Below are 21,252 nucleotides of genomic sequence, written 5' to 3'. Positions count from 1 at the left end.
AGCGTTCGCCATAATATTATTTTGTATTAGTAATATTAGATTTCGTACTTTCTGATATTATTTTGCTTTGCTTTTTATTTTTTTGGAGTAGGCAAGAGGAAGATATGGATAGTAGTAGAATAATTCGGGGATATAATTTTACTTAATTTTCTGTATTGTTGTGAAGCAATAAAACATAGAACAATAGTTTTATGTCATTCCATGCATTATTTACTTAGCAATACAGAAATACTAAATAAAATTATATTAGTGAATTCTGCTACCTTCCATTTTTCTCCTCCTTACTCCAAAGTATATCTTATGCACAGCTGATTTTTTTGAATATTTCAAACTTAATTAGGAAATAATATTTTATTGCAACTTTTATTGATATTTTTTGTTTTATTCATACAATGGGTTTTCTGACAAATTTTATATCATTAATAATTTTCAAGTCTTTAATTTTAAAATGTACTCTTAATTTTTTTTTTAAAAAACTGGGCCTATTTTATCAAAATCTCATTTTAATTTGTTGGTTCGTAATATATATTTTAAATGTGTAACTTTAGCCATTTGTAATTTCTCAATTATCAAGATGGCAACTTCTATTATTTTTTATAGAATGTAATACGTTTGTAAGTTGTTTTTTAAGATGTCAAAGAACTTTTGCAATTATTAATACGAGAAAAATTTTAATATTTTTTGAAAATACGTTTTATTTAACCCCTCAATTATGCCACCAAAACGAAGTGCCACTGGTCGATCTACAAATCAAGCGAAAAGGAGAAGAGAAAAACGAGCTTCAGAAACAAGTGAGCAGAGACAAACTAGGCAAGAAAGAGATCGAGTTCACATTGCTCTTGCTCGAACATTAGAAACGAGTGAACAGAGGCAAGCAAGGCAGCAAAGGAATTGAATTCGCGGAACGCAGACAAGACGAACGATACATGCTAATTTGAATTTATGTGGTTTCAATTACAATCCCCTTTACAATTACAGTCTTCACCAAAGTGTAATTATTGGAAAAATGGATAAAAAGTGTGCGTATTGTGGTGCTCAAAAATTTAAAAATGAAGCACCAGGTATGTGCTGTGCACGTGGAAAAGTAAAGTTACCAGACTTGCGTTCACCACCTGAACCATTATTAACTTTAGTATCAGGTAAAACAAGTCAATCAAAAAATTTTTTGAAAAATATACGCAAGTACAATTCATGCTTCCAAATGACATCGTTCGGAGCAACAAATATCGTTAGCGCAAATTATATGCCAACATTTAAAGTACAAGGGCAAATTTATCACCATGCTGGATCACTACTACCCTTGACAAATGCTGATCACAAATATCTTCAGATATATTTTATTGGAAATACTGACGAACAAATCAACAGACGGTGTCAACTGAATATGAGCACTAAACGAGAGATTGTCGCTAAATGTTGGTGACAATCACGGTGGTCCTTTTCAGGAACCTTCGAATTCATGGAATCGAATGCTGGCAATATACAGCTTTTGTTGTTTTACGTCGGGATTGTTTGTTATAGGCAGAAAGCAAGATCAGGTTAAATTGAACCACGTACCCAGAAGTCTGTTACTTATAATAAAATAACAGGGAATAACAATATTTTTCCCACTCGTTTATGCAGAATGACCAATTTTTATTTTAAGAAGAAGTTAAAAGGATAATGGAAATACCTTAACTAATTATTTATTTATTTCAATCTGATTTACACACGAGCTACAAGTAAAAATTAAGCACAACTATTAAATTTTTTTTTAGTGACAGAAATAATATTATTATATTCAAAATATTTACATGTTCAAATTATCATCATAATAAAAGTTGATGAAATTACACACATATATTGTATATATATATAATCATTATCATTAAGGATTTTCCTTATTAGTTATTAAACATATTTTGAAATTCAATTAATAAAAATATCTTTCTTAAATTTGCTATTTATTTTTAATTTGAAATTTTCAGTACTTTTCTTATTTCTTAATTATAATTTTTACAAATTTCGTTATAAGATGCACAAAATATAGTTTGCTTGCACTAAACAAAATTCAATGATTGAAAATTTGATTTTATTGCTACTTATTTCATACATTTGCTTTCAAAATTAAATTAGTTTTAATGGGTACTCTTCTTAACGTATTTTTCACCGTCAACGAACATCTGGTTCACATTGAGAATTTGCATATCTTTTGTGCTCAACTTTTATAACATTTGTATTTATACAAGACTCTAAGGAACCTATAATTCTTTCCTTATTCAAAAACTAGCTGCTTGCATTCATATTACGTAGTATATATTTTAAATCTAATTTCGATATATATAGATAAAAAAAATCATAAGTGATGCGAAGTGTGTGGTCATATTTTTTGCAAATTTAACCTCTCCTCCACAAAGAAATTTCGAAAAATGATAATTAAACACAGCTGCTTTTTCTTAATTTAGTGAATAAAAAAAAATATTTAACGTAAATTTTTGAAATAAATTTTTGCAACACAACCTTTACGTAATTTGATTACTTCTTTTCCAGTTGCAATGAAAATATAATTAAAAATATATTATAAGCAAATATTTTATGTAGTATAAACAAAGACATGCACAAAAACTGCAAACATGCACAACATAGATTTTTTTTCACATCAAAAATCCCATTTTTTACATCATCAAACCATTGCATCAAAATTTTGTAAATCAAATTTTTTTTCATAAAAATATCAAATTGCCGGAGTATTAACTTGCTACAACTGCGAAAAATATTCGGTAAACTTGAATCGTAGCAGTATGTTATGGAATCATTGTAATGGATAAATAAATAGAGCTTTTATCGCATAGAAATTCACTACCTAATTTCATTATAAGACCGAAAATTTTTGATACAAAACATCTTTCGTTTTTTTTTCTTTTATTATGTGAAATTTCGTACTTAGAAATGGTTGTTATCTACTCTTAAAATGGAAGCTCAAAATAATAAATTTATTATCAATGCTTAAAAAAAAAAAATATGTACTGCGAACATTTAGTTAGGCTTTGTGGTGCCCCCCTATCCTCTGGTGCCCTATAGGGCACGTGCTTAGTGTGCTTAATGGTTAATCCGACCTTGGAAATACCTGATGAAGAAACAACATATAAATCCATAGATACTGTTGTCAATCAAGATGAATCAGTTAATTATCCAATAAAATTTTTAAATTCATTGGATCTACCAGGAATGCCACCGCATATTTTATCTTTGAAAATTGGTTCCCCAATCATCCTTCTACGAAATATACATCCACCGCAACTATGCAATGGGACTAGGCTATCAGTAAAAAAATTAATGAATAACATAATTGAGGTAACCATTTTAAATGGAAAACACCAAGGAGAACATGAACTAATACCACGCATTCCCATGATACCAACGGATACTATATTTGAATTCAAACGTCTACAGTTTCCAGTACGACTAGCCTTTGCAATGACCATTAACAAAGCACAGGGACAATCATAGCAAGTATGTGGATTAAATTTGACAAATCCATGCTTCTCACGTGGACAGCTGTACGTTGCGTGTTCACGAGTTGGAAAACCATCAAATTTATTTGTTCTTGCATCAGATAGGAAAACAAAAAATGTTGTATATTTACAAGCACTACTAAGATAAAGTTCACCATCAAATATCATTCATTTCATGATGATATCGTTTGCAATCTATATATATATTTCTCTTACACGGCACCAAGAAAAAGCCTCATTACAACTCCCCGAATAGCAACGTTAGAAAATCGACCAATGATTGCTGCTAAAAATGTCACATGTCAAATCTAGCTCAGGTGGCTCCGTGGCTCAACATATAGCGCTTTTAAAAACGGAAACAATATCCAGAGTGAGCATTGTCAGGTTGTTCAATTCAGATTCATGCCCTAAAAACATGATAATAAAATTTAATGCCATTTAAAGGACTCTGTAATGGCACTAGATTAATTGTTATAAACTTGCAGCGTAATTTAATTGAAGCTAAACTGATTGATGATGATGAAGCAGGTACTGTTTCGTGCTTCCGATAAATCTACCCGATCGCCGATGTACGTGCTACGGAAGTGACGTCATCACTCAAAGTCAACCGGAGCAAAGTTGCTTATTTCTGCCAAACCGGATGTTGCTTATTTCTTCCCGCCTATTAACCGGAAGTTGCTTATTTCTGCCCGTGTGCTTATTTCTGCCCGTCTTAAATCGAAACTTCGTCTGCAGCGTCATGGGGAGCTTATTTCTTTTTTTCTTAAGCCTAAAATATTTTTAGTTTCAGTTTCTGTTTTTATTATAGTTTCGTTTTTCAAATATTATTTTCATTTATTACTTTTTTGAGGGTGGCAATACATAATTTTAATATTAGTTTCTTGCGGTGGCAACACTCATAAACTTTGTTATTTGGGGTGAAATATTGTATATTATGAAGTAATGACGTCATCTTTTGATTACTTAATACATAAATGATATCATGATTTTACTCTAGTGGCGCCATCTATGTGGGGATGATGGAAATAAAATAACTTTAAATCTATTTTAATATTTAAATCTGTTTTATTATTATTTATTAAATATAATTAAGGCTGAGGATCGAACTCACGCCAATCAAAAAGTCTTCGTGGGTCAGTAGTTGGATATCATAACCACTGACCCTCGAATGCTTGGTTACCCAAGTAGCACATAACATTAGATAATATCAGAAAAGCGGCAAAATCTAACGTTATATTACACAACTTGTAATATTAGAAAGATATAAAAGGTCGCTGTTTGCTCAGCCTTTTATAATATTAGATTCAATGCAAACTAATATTATCTAGCGTTCGCCATAATATTCTTTTGCGTTAGTTTTGATGCTATATAATATTAGATTTTGTATTTTCTGATATTATTCTGCTTTTTATTTTTTTGGAGTAAGCAAGAGGAAAATATGGATGGCAGTAGAATAATTCGACGATACAATTTTACTTAATTTTCTGTATTGTTGTGAAGCAGTAAAACATAGAACAGTAGTTTTATGTCATTCCATGCATTATTTACTTAGCAATACAGAAATACTAAATAAAATTATATTAGAGAATTCTGCTACCTTCCATTTTTCTCCTCCTTACTCCAAAGTATATCTTATGTTCAGCTGATTTTTTCGAATATTTAAATTAGGAAATATTTTATTGCAACTTTTATTGATATTTTTTTCTTTTATTCATACAATGGGTTTTCTGACAAATTTTATATCATTAATAATTTTCAAGTCTTTAATTTTAAAATGTACTCTTAATTTTTTTTTTAAAAAAACTGGGTTTATTTTATTAAAATCTTAGTTTAATTTGTTAGTTTGTAATATATATTTTTTTAAAATGGTTTCACAATTATCATTCATTATTTATATTCTGAAATTATATAATAAAAACCACACTATATAATTATAAAGTTATATATTTACATTTGAACTGAGTGGAAATTTAAACTTAAAATTTTTTCCCCTTACAATTGTTCAATTTTTAAGTGGACATTACTTGTAATAATTGGCACAATAAAGAAAAAAATTTAAAAATATTCAAATTACTTACTTCAACAAATTTACACATATTTTTTTCCCCTTCTTTTTTCACTGGAATTGCTAAATGGAGAAATACTTACGTAACTTTATTCTTTTAGTATTTGAAATTTTATTTAGCAAAACACCTAAAAACAAAACTCAAACGCAAGGTAGAAATTTTTCCAGGGAATGAAACCAGGAAAGCAACTAATATCACGAAAATTACTAATATTTTTTTTTAATAATGTTAGAATAACTTCAGGAATTTTCATCAATTCGATAATTATTTAAAGGTGTTATGTTCTATTAAACTAACAATCTTTGCAAAAAATTAACATAACATTTTAATTTCAAAACTGTCAGTAAATATCATATTATCTAAATTAAATTTGCACAAACATATAATTGCATACAAGAATGAGACGAAAAAATAATAAATTTTTTTACATTATCTTTTAAAAGTTGCCTTTAGTATTAGTGATCAAAATCGTTTTTCTCTGATTATATAGTATGCGTTATGAAGAATTAGTCTTAAAAAAACATATATTATGCATTTAAAAAAGTTGCTTTTGCAAAGAATTTTATGTATAAAAATTTAAACAAGATTCTTCTTTAAGTTGATTTAAATTTTCTGTTTTTACAATAATGTAAATAAATGTTCTGCTAAATTTTAAATATTAAGCCTAAGAAATTTTTACTATTATCATTATTTTACAATTACATTAATTTAAATCTTTGCAAAAATCTATAAAATCATAAAAATCTATATACACTTCTTATCTCAAATTTGAACTGCAAAATTGAAGTTAATAAATACAATGCTAGTAGTATAATTGCTCATAAGTTAGAGTTAATGTTTAACAATGATGTTAAAATAAAATTTCTTCTGATATCTTCAAAATTTCTCGAATTTTCATAATACTTAAACATAAGTATAATGACTAGAATAAATTACACAATGCAGTAGTTAAGAATAAAAAAATAAATCAAATCAAATCATGACAAACATTTCACTACTTAATTATTTTATTTTAAAACAAAACACAATATAAATATAACTTCACTAAACTATAAAAGCAATACATTCTTACCATCATTGTTTAATATAAGCTTATCAATATTCTTTTGTTAAAATATAAGTTAAGAACAGGTATTTGTAATTAAATAAAATAAATTTTTTTTCTAAAAGCAACAGTAGGACCATGTGTTATCATTTTAATTATTATTATTTTTAAATTAAAAAAAATTTCAAAACTTTACAGTCATTTCATACAGTTTAAAGTATTTCTTCAATTCAATTTTTTGTTTTTGTGCTACTGAACTATATTTCAGAGCAATAAACTGAAAATCTTTGCTTTACTGAAAGATTTTATAAATTGGTCAGCAGCATCTTTGCATATCACACAAACGAATCGCACAGGGATGCACCTTTCTTCAAACTTTCAGCTCCGGCAGATTTAAAGAGAGCCTCCAGTCGTTTTGTTTTCTGTCAGGATTGAACATATGGCTCCTAGTTTTCTACCAGAAATTAATTTCCATTTGCACTGTACAGCACCCAAGCTCAAAAATGAATGGCTCCTTCCTGGTAGATAAGCTTGTTTATCCAGCAGACGAAGCTAAAATTATAAGAGAAAAAAGTTAACTTTACATTGAAAACACTAAACTTAAACCTCTATATTACTTTATATTGAAAACATTAAATTAGTTAAAGTAAATTTAAAACTATTAAGCATTGAATATTTCTTTAAAACTTAAATCATTTTATTTGAAAATGTTTACAATTTAATGGGTAGATTTCCGTAACAATACCTGCACCAAAAAATCTCAGTATCACCAAGAAAGAATAGAAAATTATTTCACTTATAACGGCCTTCAAATAATAATTTTATTTTTTCTTAATTATTATTTTTTTAAAAAAGAAGAAATTATAGGTCAAAACGCTTAAGCTCTTTTCAATTGAAGTGAATATTCAAGTATATATACAGATACAAAAATATATCAAATTCAATACTTTTTAATTTTTTTTAAAGATTAAGTACAATGACACTTAACTGTTAAAATATTTTTGTACATTGTATAAGCTCATAGAGCCAATAGGAAATGTTCACATTTTTTTTAAGAACTTCATAAATAAAAATTTTAACACCTTTTAAGCACTGTTCTTCATTTAACGTTAACATACTTTGAATAGACCATATTGTTGCTTATTTTTTAACTATTTGCTATCATTTATAAATTAATATAATTAATCATATATCATATATCAAAAACATCTGTCTAATTCATGAAATGAAAATAAAGATATTTAACTCACCATTTTACAATATATTAAACAGGAAATTCAAAAAATGTAACAACAGTGTTCAACTTGTGAATAAAATTTCAAACATTCTAAAATGCAATGGTTTTAACTAAAAAGTAATTGATTAATTAATAATTATTTAAACATGGCAAACTTGTTTACAAAAAATTTATTTTTATCTTTATCGTTGCAATGAAAAAAAATTCAAACTGCAAAACTCTTTTGTGACAAGCCAACAAAAAAAGTGGCGAAAAGTGTTAAATAAACAATTGCTAATTTTTTCCATTGCTTATTTTAAAATTTGATTAATGTAAAAGAACATCAATGTAAAAAGATACTACGAGAATTTAAAATCATCAATTCATGGATGAAAAAATCATATAGAAGGAGAATTCTCTAATAATTCACATATTTCAAAGTTGTAAATATATATTAAATATAGTTCGCCCCTTCCCCCAAATATTTTGACATAGCATTCTTTAAAAGTCAGTATGCATACCCAACATTTGTCAAATATCTTTTTTCTTATAGTTTAACAAATTTTTACAGCATTAGATTATTTCTAATAGGAATTTATTTAAAAAATACAATTTAATCAAAGCTCTACATTCACCATAATCACCATTTTGAATAGACCATATTATTGTTTATTTTTTAATCATTTACAAATTAATATATATAATGATGCATCAAAAACATTCAAATAAAAATCAGTCTATATTTAAATAAAAATGTTTAATTCATTGTTGTACAATATTTCAAACATGAAATTTTAATTAAAATTTCTTGAAGATGAAGAGCTATATCTGAAATTGTAAGGGAAAATTAAATTTACAATGGAAAAACCAAATTTAAAATTCTTAAACAATGAATATTTATTTTAAAGTTAAATTATGCAATTTGAAAATTTTTTTTAAAAATTTTTAATATCTTTTACAATGAAATTCAATGTGTAAGTTGCAGTATCAATACTTGCATCAAAAAATCTTGGTAGAGCCACACGAAAAGCAAAAAGTAACATAGTGGGAAGGAGATTAACAAAAGAGTTTAGCTCATAAACACTCTCAAGAAACATCATAACACAGCTCATAACCATAAGCTCATAAACACTCTCAAGCTCATAAACACTCTCAAAAAAAAAAAAAAAAAATTCAAACTACAAAACTCTTTAACCCCTTTTATTAGACCTGAAAATAAATACTCACTATGTGGCAAGCTATCAACAAAAAAAGTGTGAAATAAACAATTGCTTACTTTCGTCCATTGCTTATTTTAAAAATAGTAGATTTTCTTGAAGATGAAAAGCTATATATACTGAAATTTAAAAAGAAAAGAAATTAGATTTTGAAATGAAAAAAAAAACACATTTAAAACTATTTAACATTGAATATTTATTTGAAACTTTAATTATTTAATTTGAAAATGATTTTAAGAAATTGAAATATCCTTTACAATGAAATTAAATGATAAATTTCGGTATCGATACCAGCGTAAAAAAAATTTCGTTAGTGTCACACAAAAAATAACACAGAGGGAAGGAGATCAACTAAAAGAATTTAGCTCATAAGCACTCCCAAGTAAACTCTCAGATATTTAAAAATAAAAGCAAATTGCAAAACCTTTTAACTTCTTTTATTATATCAGAAAATAACTACTCGCTATGTGGCAAATCAACAAAAAGAGTGCCGAAAAATATTAAATAAACAAATGCTTATTTTAAAATTCGTATAAGTACATCAATATAAAAAGATACTATAAGAATTCAAATTCATCAATTTATGGTTGAAAAAACCATTTCGGAGAATTCTTTAACAATTCACATATTTCAAAGTTGTAATATATATATTGTCCCTCCCCCCAAATATATTTACATTACATTTAAAAGTCAGTATGCATAACACTTATTTTTTTATTGCTTAATTAAATTTTTAGTCTCAGATTATATGTAATAGAAATTTATTTAAAAACTTTATTAAACAATAATTATTTATTAGACTAATTGTTATCATAATAATTATTTAATAAATATTTATTAAACTAAAAGAAACATTACAGAATAGGACAAACTCGAAAGGTACAACCCCAGGCAAACATATACATATTTTTGTTTTAAAAAGTTACAAGTTTAAAATCTATTTGGTGATTGCACTTGGCGGGACAAATCACGATACTGAAATATCCCCAAGAAATTTAAATAAAAATGTTTAATTCTTTGTTTTACAATATTTTAGACATGAAATTTTAATACGGTAACAATATTGTTTGTATTGAACGTTAAACATTCTAGAATGTAATGGTCTAAACTGAGCTAAAAGTAGCAGATCATTAATTTTCTAATTGTTTTAACTTGGCTAATTTGTTTACAGACAATTATTTTTATCTTTTCCACTGTTGCAGAAAAACTTTGTTACAGTCGAATTACTTAGCAAACGTTCTTTTACAAGCATATTTTGAACTAATTACATTACTTATTATTTATAGCTAAACAATAACTTAACACAGAAGTCAACTACTATGTGCGAACAATAATGATCACAATTCATAATATAAACTGACTTTATTTGATACATGATTTTTAACTAAAGCAAAAACATTACTTACAATACTTCTTTAACGCTTCATGTAACTATCATTGAAATGTATAAAGTTTTCAAATAATTACTAAATTATAAATACCTTATGTAATTGAAAAGAAAGCAGCTAAGTTCTAACAATGGCGCCGTAAACAAACGAACAGAGGAAGCCAACGAGGAAGAAGGGGGACAAGATTCAACAGTTGAAAAAGTTTTTTGAGTTCAATCGTTCGCAAACTACTACTAATATTATTTTTCGCTTTCTTTGCATTGGCTAAAAATGACATTTTAAGTAATATTTAATTTATTGTTTTCTTTCATAAATAAATGTTTATTTATTAATAATATGGGATAACCTTTCGCAAAAATGTGACGCTGTACCAAAAGTAATGAAATAGATGATTATTTTGAAAGTTCGAATGTTAGATCGAATACTATTTTATTTTATATAATATTAGTTCTAAAATTAGAAGATAGGATTCAAGAGCGTTGCGTTTTCTAGCAGGGCAGTATTATATTGCATCTTTCTAATATTAGATCATATCTTTTTGCTACCTGGGTAGATATGTGTAAATAAGTTAAACTTTTGTATTCTGAGCACGTGTATAAATGAAAAGGATTTTATATCGATACCATCCTGCAGTTTCATCGATATATTTTCACTTGGCAGTTATTAAGTAATTATTTCTGCCACTCGAAAGGATATTATAACTTTCTCTGGAAGGCAACGGTACTGATCATACACGTGTTAATTATTACATAATAAATAAATGATATCATGATTTTCACTCTAGTGGCGCCATCTATGAGGGAATGTTAGAAATAAAATAACTTTAAATCTATTTTATCATTTAATTTAAATATAATTATTACTGAGGATTGATCTCATCATGTGGTGATAAGAGATAACGATAAATAGAGGTGCCGAGAGGTTTATTAATACTATAAAATAGTATTCATCGAGTTTTTAAAAAATAATTAAGGAATATCTTTTTTTAATCTTACGAATATATTTATCCTAAAATTTATAAATGACGCATGTTAATGAGAGAAGAAAATTTTGTGCAGTTTCATAATAAAAATGAAGGAATCCTTCATATAGAACGGTTTCAAATTATTTAATTATAATATTCGTATGTTAAGAGTATTATTTTATATTAAATATTTCTAACTTAACATAAATTGAATAAATAATTAAATTTATAAAAAATATTTTTCACAATTAGTTCTATTTTATAATATTTATATTTTATGTTTTTGAATTGTATTTAACAGTATGAAATATGCTTAAAATTAAGTATTACGAATGGATTTACATTTTGTCCAGAGTGTGTGGGGAGGGGGAGGAGTCGTACACTTGGAAGGGGGGTACAATTTTAAAAAATTAGAATGAAATGCAATTATTTCAAATGATTATTTAATTAATCTTATTTTAAATGAGTATTAAATTGACTTCATTTTTAATGATTATTTAATTGATCTTATTTATAATTATTGTTTAATTGATCTTATTTTTAATGATTGTTTAATTGATCTTATTTTAAATTATTATTAAATTGATCTTAATTTTGATGAGTATTTAATATTTTTTTTATTTATTATTTAATTGGAAAAATAACGAAGATGAATAAAATAACTCACGGGAGAAACGAAAAACAGCTCAGGTACAAGATAATACAAATTGAAGCATGTGCGATTTTCCCACGATACCACCTTTATATGGACCCCCCATAGGTTCCTATGAACAAGCGAAAACAAGATTTCTCTCTTGCAATCCCATGAGTCATCGAATATCAAGTTATTGTTGCGAATACTAGTTAAACTTCTTTTGGACTGTTCTGACGTCATAATGGAAAGTCAAGGAGTGCTTATTTCAGCCCGCCTGAAATCGAAACTTCGTCTGCAACGTCATGGGGAGCTTATTTCTTTTTTTTCTTAAGCCTAAAATATTTTTAATTTCGGTTTCTGTTTTTTAATATAGTTTCGTTTTTTAAATATTATTTTCATTTATTAGTTTTTTTGAGGGTGGCAACACTTATTATTTTTAATATTAGTTTTTAAGGATGGCAACACTTAGAAACTTTGTTATTTGGGGAGATATTGTATATTATGAAGTTATGACGTCATCTCTTATTACGTAATAAATAAATGATATCATACTTTTACTCTAGTGGCGTCATCTATGTGGGAATGTTAGAAATAAAATAACTTTAAATCTATTTTAATATTTAAATCTGTTTTATTATTATTTATTAAGTATAATTAATGCTGAGGATCGAACTCACGCCAATTAAAAAGCCTTCGTGGGTCAGTAGTTGGATATCATAACCACTGACCCACGAATGCTTGGTTAGATATGTGTTAATAAGTTAAACTTTTGTATTCTGAACGCGTGTATAAATGAAATGGATTTGATATCGATATCATTCTACAGTTTCATCGATATATTTTTCACTTAACCTTTGACAGTTATTAAATAATTATTTCTGCCCCTCTTAATGTTATTATAACTTTCTCTGGGTGGCAACGGTACTGACCATACACATGTTAAGATTTGACGTGTTTTGTGTGATAACACAACTACTGGTTACAGAGCGAGTCATTCTGATAACATATAACAAGCTAGATCTTGGGCTATGACGTATGTGTTGAATTCAGTTCCTTTCACTTGCGCTGGTAAATAGTTAAGCATGTGACAGTTTAACATTTTTCTGATTGGTTGTTAGAGCTACATTTTCATGATTTGGCAACTAGAAGGATAGAGTGACTTAAATTCCCTAACCCCCTCTTATCTTAGTATTTCACTTGTTGTGTCTCGATTAAGTTTTTGAATGTTTTTCAATTCACCAGGTCGTTATGGACGGTTATTTAAAGAGAAAACATGCTGAAACTGAAGTAAGTACTATTGATTTCTTAGTAATTTACTATGCTTTTTAAATTTATTGTTAATAGAATTGTTTTATTTTAACTTCTAGCACTAATTCGTTTTTAGGCAGAGCATGTGACAAAACTTAGTTAACTTTAAAAATTTTATAACTACGTTATTTTTATTATATTGATGATAAATAGTATATTGATAATGTTAAATAGTATTATTCATAAAACTACTGAGATGCGTTAATCTGTATCTTTAATTAACCAAGAGAAAGTAAATTGTTTCGCACATTTTAATTAATTATTTTAATTTTATTAATAATAAAAATTACTCATCTTCTTAGTTACAAATTAGGAATAGTTATTATTTTTTTTCATTACGTAATCTAAATAAAGTTAATATTTGTTAAATTAACTTTCCATTTGCTAAAATTTATTAAGTACGCTTACTGTGAATATTAAAAGTATTAGAATTAAAGGTATATTAATTTTAAATCAATAAATATTAGTTTATACGATTTTATTTTTATCCCTATCGTTTGGATTTACGGCTATCAATGTTGTCATTTTTGAACCCAAAAGACAATGAAACTCCTAGATCTTGAGACAATACATGTCTTCGAAGTGGACTTTGTGAGTACCCATGTTATATGAGAAGGAAAACTACGAAAACCTCCTACTCTTAGTCCGACGACAAATAGTGGGATTGGTTTCGTTAAACAGTATCCTGTGAATGTACAGAGATTAGAGGAAAACTTAAGGTTTTAATAAAATAAATTTTAATAATTTAAAAAATACTATATGAATTCTAATGGTGTCATCTTAAAATGTTAGAAAGAGACTATATTCATAACTCTTAGTTTTAGTTATTTTTTAACATAAATACAGTTGATATAAATGACTATAATTATTATTTACCTATTCAATATTACCTATTATTAACCTATTCAATAAAAAAAAAATACACCCTTTAATAATTAATACAAAAAAGTTTTCATTAAAACTAGAAAATTATTACAAAAATATTAAAAAAATTTTGAAAAACTAGAAATTTTTTACAAAAATAAAATTATTTTCTGAAATATTAGAAAATCTCCCTCAGTAATAAAAATATTTTCTAAAAAACTAGAGCATTTTGTAAAAAAGAACGAATAACGACATATTTATATTATCAATTAAATTTCCTTAAAATTTCAAATGAATTATTTTAAATCTAAGAAACATGTAATGGGAATTTTTGCCGCTTTAAATTCATTTATATTAAAAACATATTCGTTTTATTATAATTTAATATTATAATAATGCAAATAACTTACTTTATTTTCAAATTAGGAGTTAATTTAAAACTAACTATAGCCTTTCTATTTGAAAGTATATATTTAAATGATACTGATTATAGAACTTGAACATGTTATCTATTTCTCACAAAATTTTACAAAGATAATGTCTGTCCGGGACGTTTTGGGCTTATCCACGTTTTATCAATTAGTCATAATAACATAGTGCTTCATACTTGTTATAGAACGTGGGAATAAAATTATTTCTTAAAAAATTGTTAAGAAACATATGATGTATGCTCGCAGAAGTGATTGGGTGAAACTTTGAATAAAATGTTATTTATTTTATTAAAATATATTTTGTCTTTATAGATCATTTTCACATGTGAAAAAATTTATATTATCAAGAAAAAATTACACTCTTTAATAATTAATACAAAAAGTTTCAGAAAAATGTATAGAATTTTCTGAAAAACTAGGAGATTTTAGCAAAAACTTTCATATTTTTATAAAACTGACAAATTTTTAACAAAAAAAGTAAAAATATTTTCTTCAAAGAGAATTTTTTTTTTGTAAAAGCATAAATATTTTTTTTAAAGATCGAAATTTTTTAACAAAAAGTTAAAATTTTTAACAAAAAGTTAAAATTTTTTCTTAAAAGATCGAAAATTTTTCTAAAAACATAAATATTTTCCTACAAGATAGAAAGTTTTTACAAAAAGATAAAATATTTTCTTAAAAGACAAACTTTTTTTGTAAAAACGTAAATATTTTCTTAAAAGATAGAAAATTTTGTGAAAAAGTTTGAATTATTTTTATAAAATTAACAAATTTTAACAAAAAGTTAAAAAAAAATGTTTAAAAGATGGAAGATTTTTTGTAAAAAACATAAATATTTTCTTAAAAGACAGAAAATTCTGTTAAAAAGTTTTAAATACTTTTATAAAGCTAGCAAAAAGTAAAAATATTTTCTTAAAAGTGAACGTTTCATATTTGTTTTTGTAAAAAGGTTTATTTTAGACAGAACTCAGGAGGTAAAGACTTTTACTTTGCAAATAAATTCTTAATCGTAGTAATCAAAAGGAGTTATGAACATTATCATAAACATTTTAACTGTGTGTTGTTAATTATTTTTCTTGGTGACTCAAAATTTTCTTTTTTTTATTGTAGGAAGGAAACAGAAAAGGATTCTCAGCTTTAGTCATTGACTTTGAAGGTTTTCAACTTTCTTCAGGGACATATATTGTCAAAGAACTTGCTTTTCATGCTGTAAAAGGTAATCCCATTACCGGAGTGTGTACATTCCAACCACCGTTCCCGTTTGAAGAACTTCCAACACAACAGAAAATGCAATATTCTTGGATAGTCCGAAATATTCATCAAATAGATTGGAACCAAGGAGAATTACCCTACATTAAATTTCATACTATGTTGACTTTTTTGTGTGATATGTATTCACATATCTATGTGAAAGGACTCGAGAAACGGAAATTTTTAGAAATTCTAACCGGCAGAGTGTTTTACAGTTTAGAAGATTTTGGCTGTCCGAAAGTAGATGAACTGATACCAACTTTTTCATCGTGCACTATACATTCACCAGATTTTAAACATTGTGCTCTCGTTAAGGCGAAAGCATTTGGACGATTTCTACAAGACCTATAAATAGGACAAGCACTCGGAATTCAACATAAAGCTGTTCCTGGAAGTAATATAGTAAATCTTATGAATGACTTTTTTGCGAAATAGAAAATCAGCTCCAGTGGGGAGAAATGTATTTTTAAAACCATTAAACGATGTTCAATTACCAGCAAATTTAGATGTAAATAAAAAAATTGTATAGTAAAAATAAAATTTTTTAGAAAGCTGTAATGTATGCTCGCAGAAGTGGTGAGGTGAAACTTTGAATAAAAATGTTATTTATTTTATTAAAATATATTTTGTCTTTATTGAGTATTTTCACAGTTGAAAAAGTTTATATTATCAAGAAAAATTTCACCCTTTAATAAATAATACAAAAAGTTTCAGAAAAATATCTAGAACTTTTTGAAAAACTAGGAAATTATTACAAAAACATAAATATTTTCTTAAAACACAGAAAAATTTTGTTAAAAAGTTTGAAACATTTTTATAAAACAAGCAAATTTTTAACAAAAAGTAAAAATATTTTCTTAAAAGAGAAATTGTTTTTATAAAAACATAATTACTTTCTTAAAAGATAGAAAATTTTTAACAAAAAGTTAAAATATTTTCTTAAAAGAGAATATTTTTTGTAAAAACATAAATATTTTCTTAAATGATAGAAAAATTTTGTTAAAAAATTTGAAATATTTTTGTAAAGCTAGCAAATGTTTAACAAAAAGTAAAAATATTTTCTTAAAAGAGAAATTGTTTTTATAAAAACATAATTACTTTCTTAAAAGATAGAAAATTTTTAACAAAAAGTTAAAATATTTTCTTAAAAGAGAAAATTTTTTGTAAAAACATAAATATTTTCTTAAAAGATAGAAAAATTTGCTAGTTTTATAAAAATATTTCATATACATTGCATTGATACAATACAAAACACTTACCACAGTTTGTCCACAGACTATATCGATATAGTAATATTAAAATAAACGAATATCTATGCAAATTTTATTTACTAGATAACTTAAGAAATGGCTCATTCCAAGTGAGATCGTTCAAACTAAAATAAAAAATATATATTTTTGCCGTCTTGTCCCAGATTTTCATGAAAATTTATTGTAGAAAGGTCTTAGACACGAAACGGCTAAAATAATTTTTTTTCAGAATTCTTGAACCAAAGCTATGTCAAGAGCACCATTTTGAAATATGATTCGATTTACGAAAATGGCGAAACTGAAGACGGTGGCTTATATGTTAAAAATGCCTATATCTTTTTTATTTATATTAACCAATTTTCATAATTTTGGCTTCTCATAATTTTGTACTATAAAGAAGTTTACGCTATATAATTAAAAGATATAGGCATTTTTAACATATAAGCATATATTAACCATTTATATTAACCAATTTTCTTATTATATTTATATTTATTTATATTAACCAATTTTCATAATTTTGGCTTCTCATAATTTTGTACTATAAAGATGGTGCTCTTGACATAGCTTTGGTCCAAGAATTCTGAAAAAAAATTATTTTAGCCGTTTCGTGTCTAAGACTTTTCTACAATAAATTTTCATGAAAATCTGGGACAAGACGGCAAAAATATATATTTTTTATTTTAGTTTGAATGATCTCACTTGGAATGAGCCATTTCTTAAGTTATCTAGTAAATAAAATTTGCATAGATATTCGTTTATTTTAATATTACTATATCGATATAGTCTGTGGACAAACTGTGGTAAGTGTTTTGTATTGTATCATTGCAATGCATATGAAATATTTTTATAAAACTAGCAAATTTTTAACAAAATTTTTCTATCTTTTAAGAAAATATTTATGTTTTTACAAAAAATTTTCTCTTTTAAGAAAATATTTTAACTTTTTGTTAAAAATTTTCTATCTTTTAAGAAAGTAATTATGTTTTTATAAAAACAATTTCTCTTTTAAGAAAATATTTTTACTTTTTGTTAAAAATTTGCTAGTTTTACAAAAATATTTCAAATTTTTTAACAAAATTTTTCTATCATTTAAGAAAATATTTATGTTTTTACAAAAAATATTCTCTTTTAAGAAAATATTTTAACTTTTTGTTAAAAATTTTCTATCTTTTAAGAAAGTAATTATGTTTTTATAAAAACAATTTCTCTTTTAAGAAAATATTTTTACTTTTTGTTAAAAATTTGCTTGTTTTATAAAAATGTTTCAAACTTTTTAACAAAATTTTTCTGTGTTTTAAGAAAATATTTATGTTTTTGTAATAATTTCCTAGTTTTTCAAAAAGTTCTAGATATTTTTCTGAAACTTTTTGTATTATTTATTAAAGGGTGAAATTTTTCTTGATAATATAAACTTTTTCAACTGTGAAAATACTCAATAAAGACAAAATATATTTTAATAAAATAAATAACATTTTTATTCAAAGTTTCACCTCACCACTTCTGCGAGCATACATTACAGCTTTCTAAAAAATTTTATTTTTACTATACAATTTTTTTATTTACATCTAAATTTGCTGGTAATTGAACATCGTTTAATGGTTTTAAAAATACATTTCTCCCCACTGGAGCTGATTTTCTATTTCGCAAAAAAGTCATTCATAAGATTTACTATATTACTTCCAGGAACAGCTTTATGTTGAATTCCGAGTGCTTGTCCTATTTATAGGTCTTGTAGAAATCGTCCAAATGCTTTCGCCTTAACGAGAGCACAATGTTTAAAATCTGGTGAATGTATAGTGCACGATGAAAAAGTTGGTATCAGTTCATCTACTTTCGGACAGCCAAAATCTTCTAAACTGTAAAACACTCTGCCGGTTAGAATTTCTAAAAATTTCCGTTTCTCGAGTCCTTTCACATAGATATGTGAATACATATCACACAAAAAAGTCAACATAGTATGAAATCAGGGCCGGATTAAGACCTCTTGAGGCCCTAAGCACTGAAAATATTTTGGTGCCCCCTCCTCAACAAATCAAATATATTTAGTACTAAGTCACAAGTTAATTCAAAATATAAAATCAAAATTTTTTGTAAAAAAAAGTATTTATTCAAATGAAATAAAAAAATTAAAATAGAATCAATTGAAAACTTTTCAATTAATATTAAAAAAATAACTTATGTTTGTGTGTATGTACAATGTGTAAAAAAGCAAACACTTCGAATAACTTATGATCGAAAGTTTGAACTTTTATATACTAAGACTCAAAATACTTTAAATTAAAAAAACAGACAAGTACTTTTTCTAAAAAGGGCATGCCTTTTTTTTCGATTGATTCGAATTCTTGACTCTCGAAATAAATAGCCATATGTCGAGAATTTTTCAACCCAACTAAAACATTTTAGCTCACAATAATAAAATTCATTTACCTAAAAATAGTTCATTCTAAAAATAATTTTTAAGAAGTATTAATCATTTTATATTATTTTGTTTATTAACAGAATAGTCGAAAGAACTTTAAATTGAAAATTTGAACAAATGTCATTTTGAATGACAAAATACAAAATTTAATGTGTACTAAATCAATCAAATAAACCTTAATTATTCAATTTTAAAAAAGTTATATATTTAACATTTAATTTCTCAAGAACTTTTCGACAGATTTCGTTCAAATTTTATATTTTACCATTTAAATAAATATTCTTTAAAATTATATAAAATTTGCATATTTTTAAATTAAAAATTGTTCCGACCATTAATAATAAATAATTTTAAAAAAAACTATTTTTGACAGGGAATTATTTTTAGGTTAATGAATTTTATTAATAGTTGCAAAATTTTTTCAATTCGTTTCAAAAATTCTCGGGACATGGCGAAATGCATGAAACCTGCAATTGAATAAAAGAGTCCAAACTTTCAACCTAAAAAAACTTTTGGGATCTTAATTTCCATATTGTGAATACCATCAATATTTTGAGAAGCAAATATCCAAATTCAAGAACAATAACATTTATATATGTAGGTAGAGGAAGCACGTTTGCCGGATTTCATAACTTAAAAAAAAAACTTCTGCCCCAACTAATTAACATATTTTAAGTTTGGCCCTCAAACCCTTTGAGATCTAGTAAGTTAAAATCCGATCATTAAATCAAGAGTTATTCAAGTTTTTTACTTTTATTTTATTTTACGCACTGTATATAATACAGCATAACTTTTACAAATAATAATGCTTTTCATTATTCCTTTTTCCTTATTAAACCTAATATATTAATAATGATAGGAAGAGGGGAAAAATAGTGATGAGTAATTTTATAAATACAACAATTATCTTTAATGATCCTATAAAATCTGGATTAAAAATCTGAAATGAACTTATTCCATAATAACAACTCACTCTAGATTTAATCTGTGGAAAACAGAACTAATTATCTAATAAAATTATTACTATATTTTGTTCTATATTTAGGACATTCTCGTAGTTAGTTGACCTGTCAAAGTCAAAGGTACAGAGGAGCTTAAGAGTAATAAATTACTATCAATTAAATCTTAATTTGACTATTAAAAAAATGACCTTTTAGAAAAAAATGATAGAAATCACTTAAAACTACTGCATTAAACCTGTACTTGAAATTCTCATAAGTGATAGCAGAAACTTAGGTCTGAAAAAGCTGTTACAGTAAATAAACACTCTGTCCTCAATAAGTAAATAAATACATAAACAAAATACTTTAAATAACTATAAATTCAATGATCAGATTTTCATTTACAAATTCAGAACATTCGTGTTTTTATAATACAAAACAAAAACATAAATATAGCAACAATGAATATAATATAAAAACTGAACTTAAATAATAATCAGTAGAAAATAACAGACCATCATTTTTAATTTATTCACTTTTTTTGTGTTACGATATTTTTTATTCCTGTATGCATACGCGTACATAATACCACATAAGTTTTATAGAAAATAATTTCAGGTTTGGAAAAATATAATCATAAATGTAAATAATCATATGTATGTAATTTTATTAAACCAATATTTATCTTAAACCAACTAAAATCTACTTTGCCTACTAAAATTTTATGTACTAAATATTTTACATATTCTTTACAACATTTA

General features: G+C 25.6%; 1 protein-coding gene and 1 long non-coding RNA gene across 2 annotated transcripts; one reads left to right on the top strand and one right to left on the bottom strand.

Moving 5' to 3' along the window:
* Positions 1-6,885: 6,885 nt before the first annotated feature.
* LOC147807453 (uncharacterized) lies at positions 6,886-10,970 on the bottom strand. The gene is made up of 3 exons (XR_015434492.1): positions 10,520-10,970; positions 9,098-9,157; positions 6,886-7,157 (listed from the first exon to the last, which is right to left on the bottom strand). It is a non-coding gene; the product is annotated as an uncharacterized LOC147807453 (long non-coding RNA).
* A 956-nt stretch (positions 10,971-11,926) lies between these two features.
* Positions 11,927-16,498, top strand: LOC107438510 (uncharacterized). The gene is made up of 2 exons (XM_087165323.1): positions 11,927-13,311; positions 15,738-16,498. Exons 1-2 carry the CDS (start codon positions 13,273-13,275, stop codon positions 16,227-16,229), a joined length of 531 nt encoding a protein of 176 aa, XP_087021449.1. The 5' UTR covers positions 11,927-13,272; the 3' UTR covers positions 16,230-16,498.
* Positions 16,499-21,252: the final 4,754 nt, after the last annotated feature.

The sequence above is a fragment of the Parasteatoda tepidariorum genome, chromosome 6 (assembly GCF_982258835.1).
Source record: "Parasteatoda tepidariorum strain Cologne lab strain chromosome 6, Ptep-v5.0, whole genome shotgun sequence".
Taxonomy (NCBI): Eukaryota; Metazoa; Arthropoda; class Arachnida; order Araneae; family Theridiidae; genus Parasteatoda; species Parasteatoda tepidariorum.
This window is presented reverse-complemented; position numbering and strand designations above follow the sequence as displayed.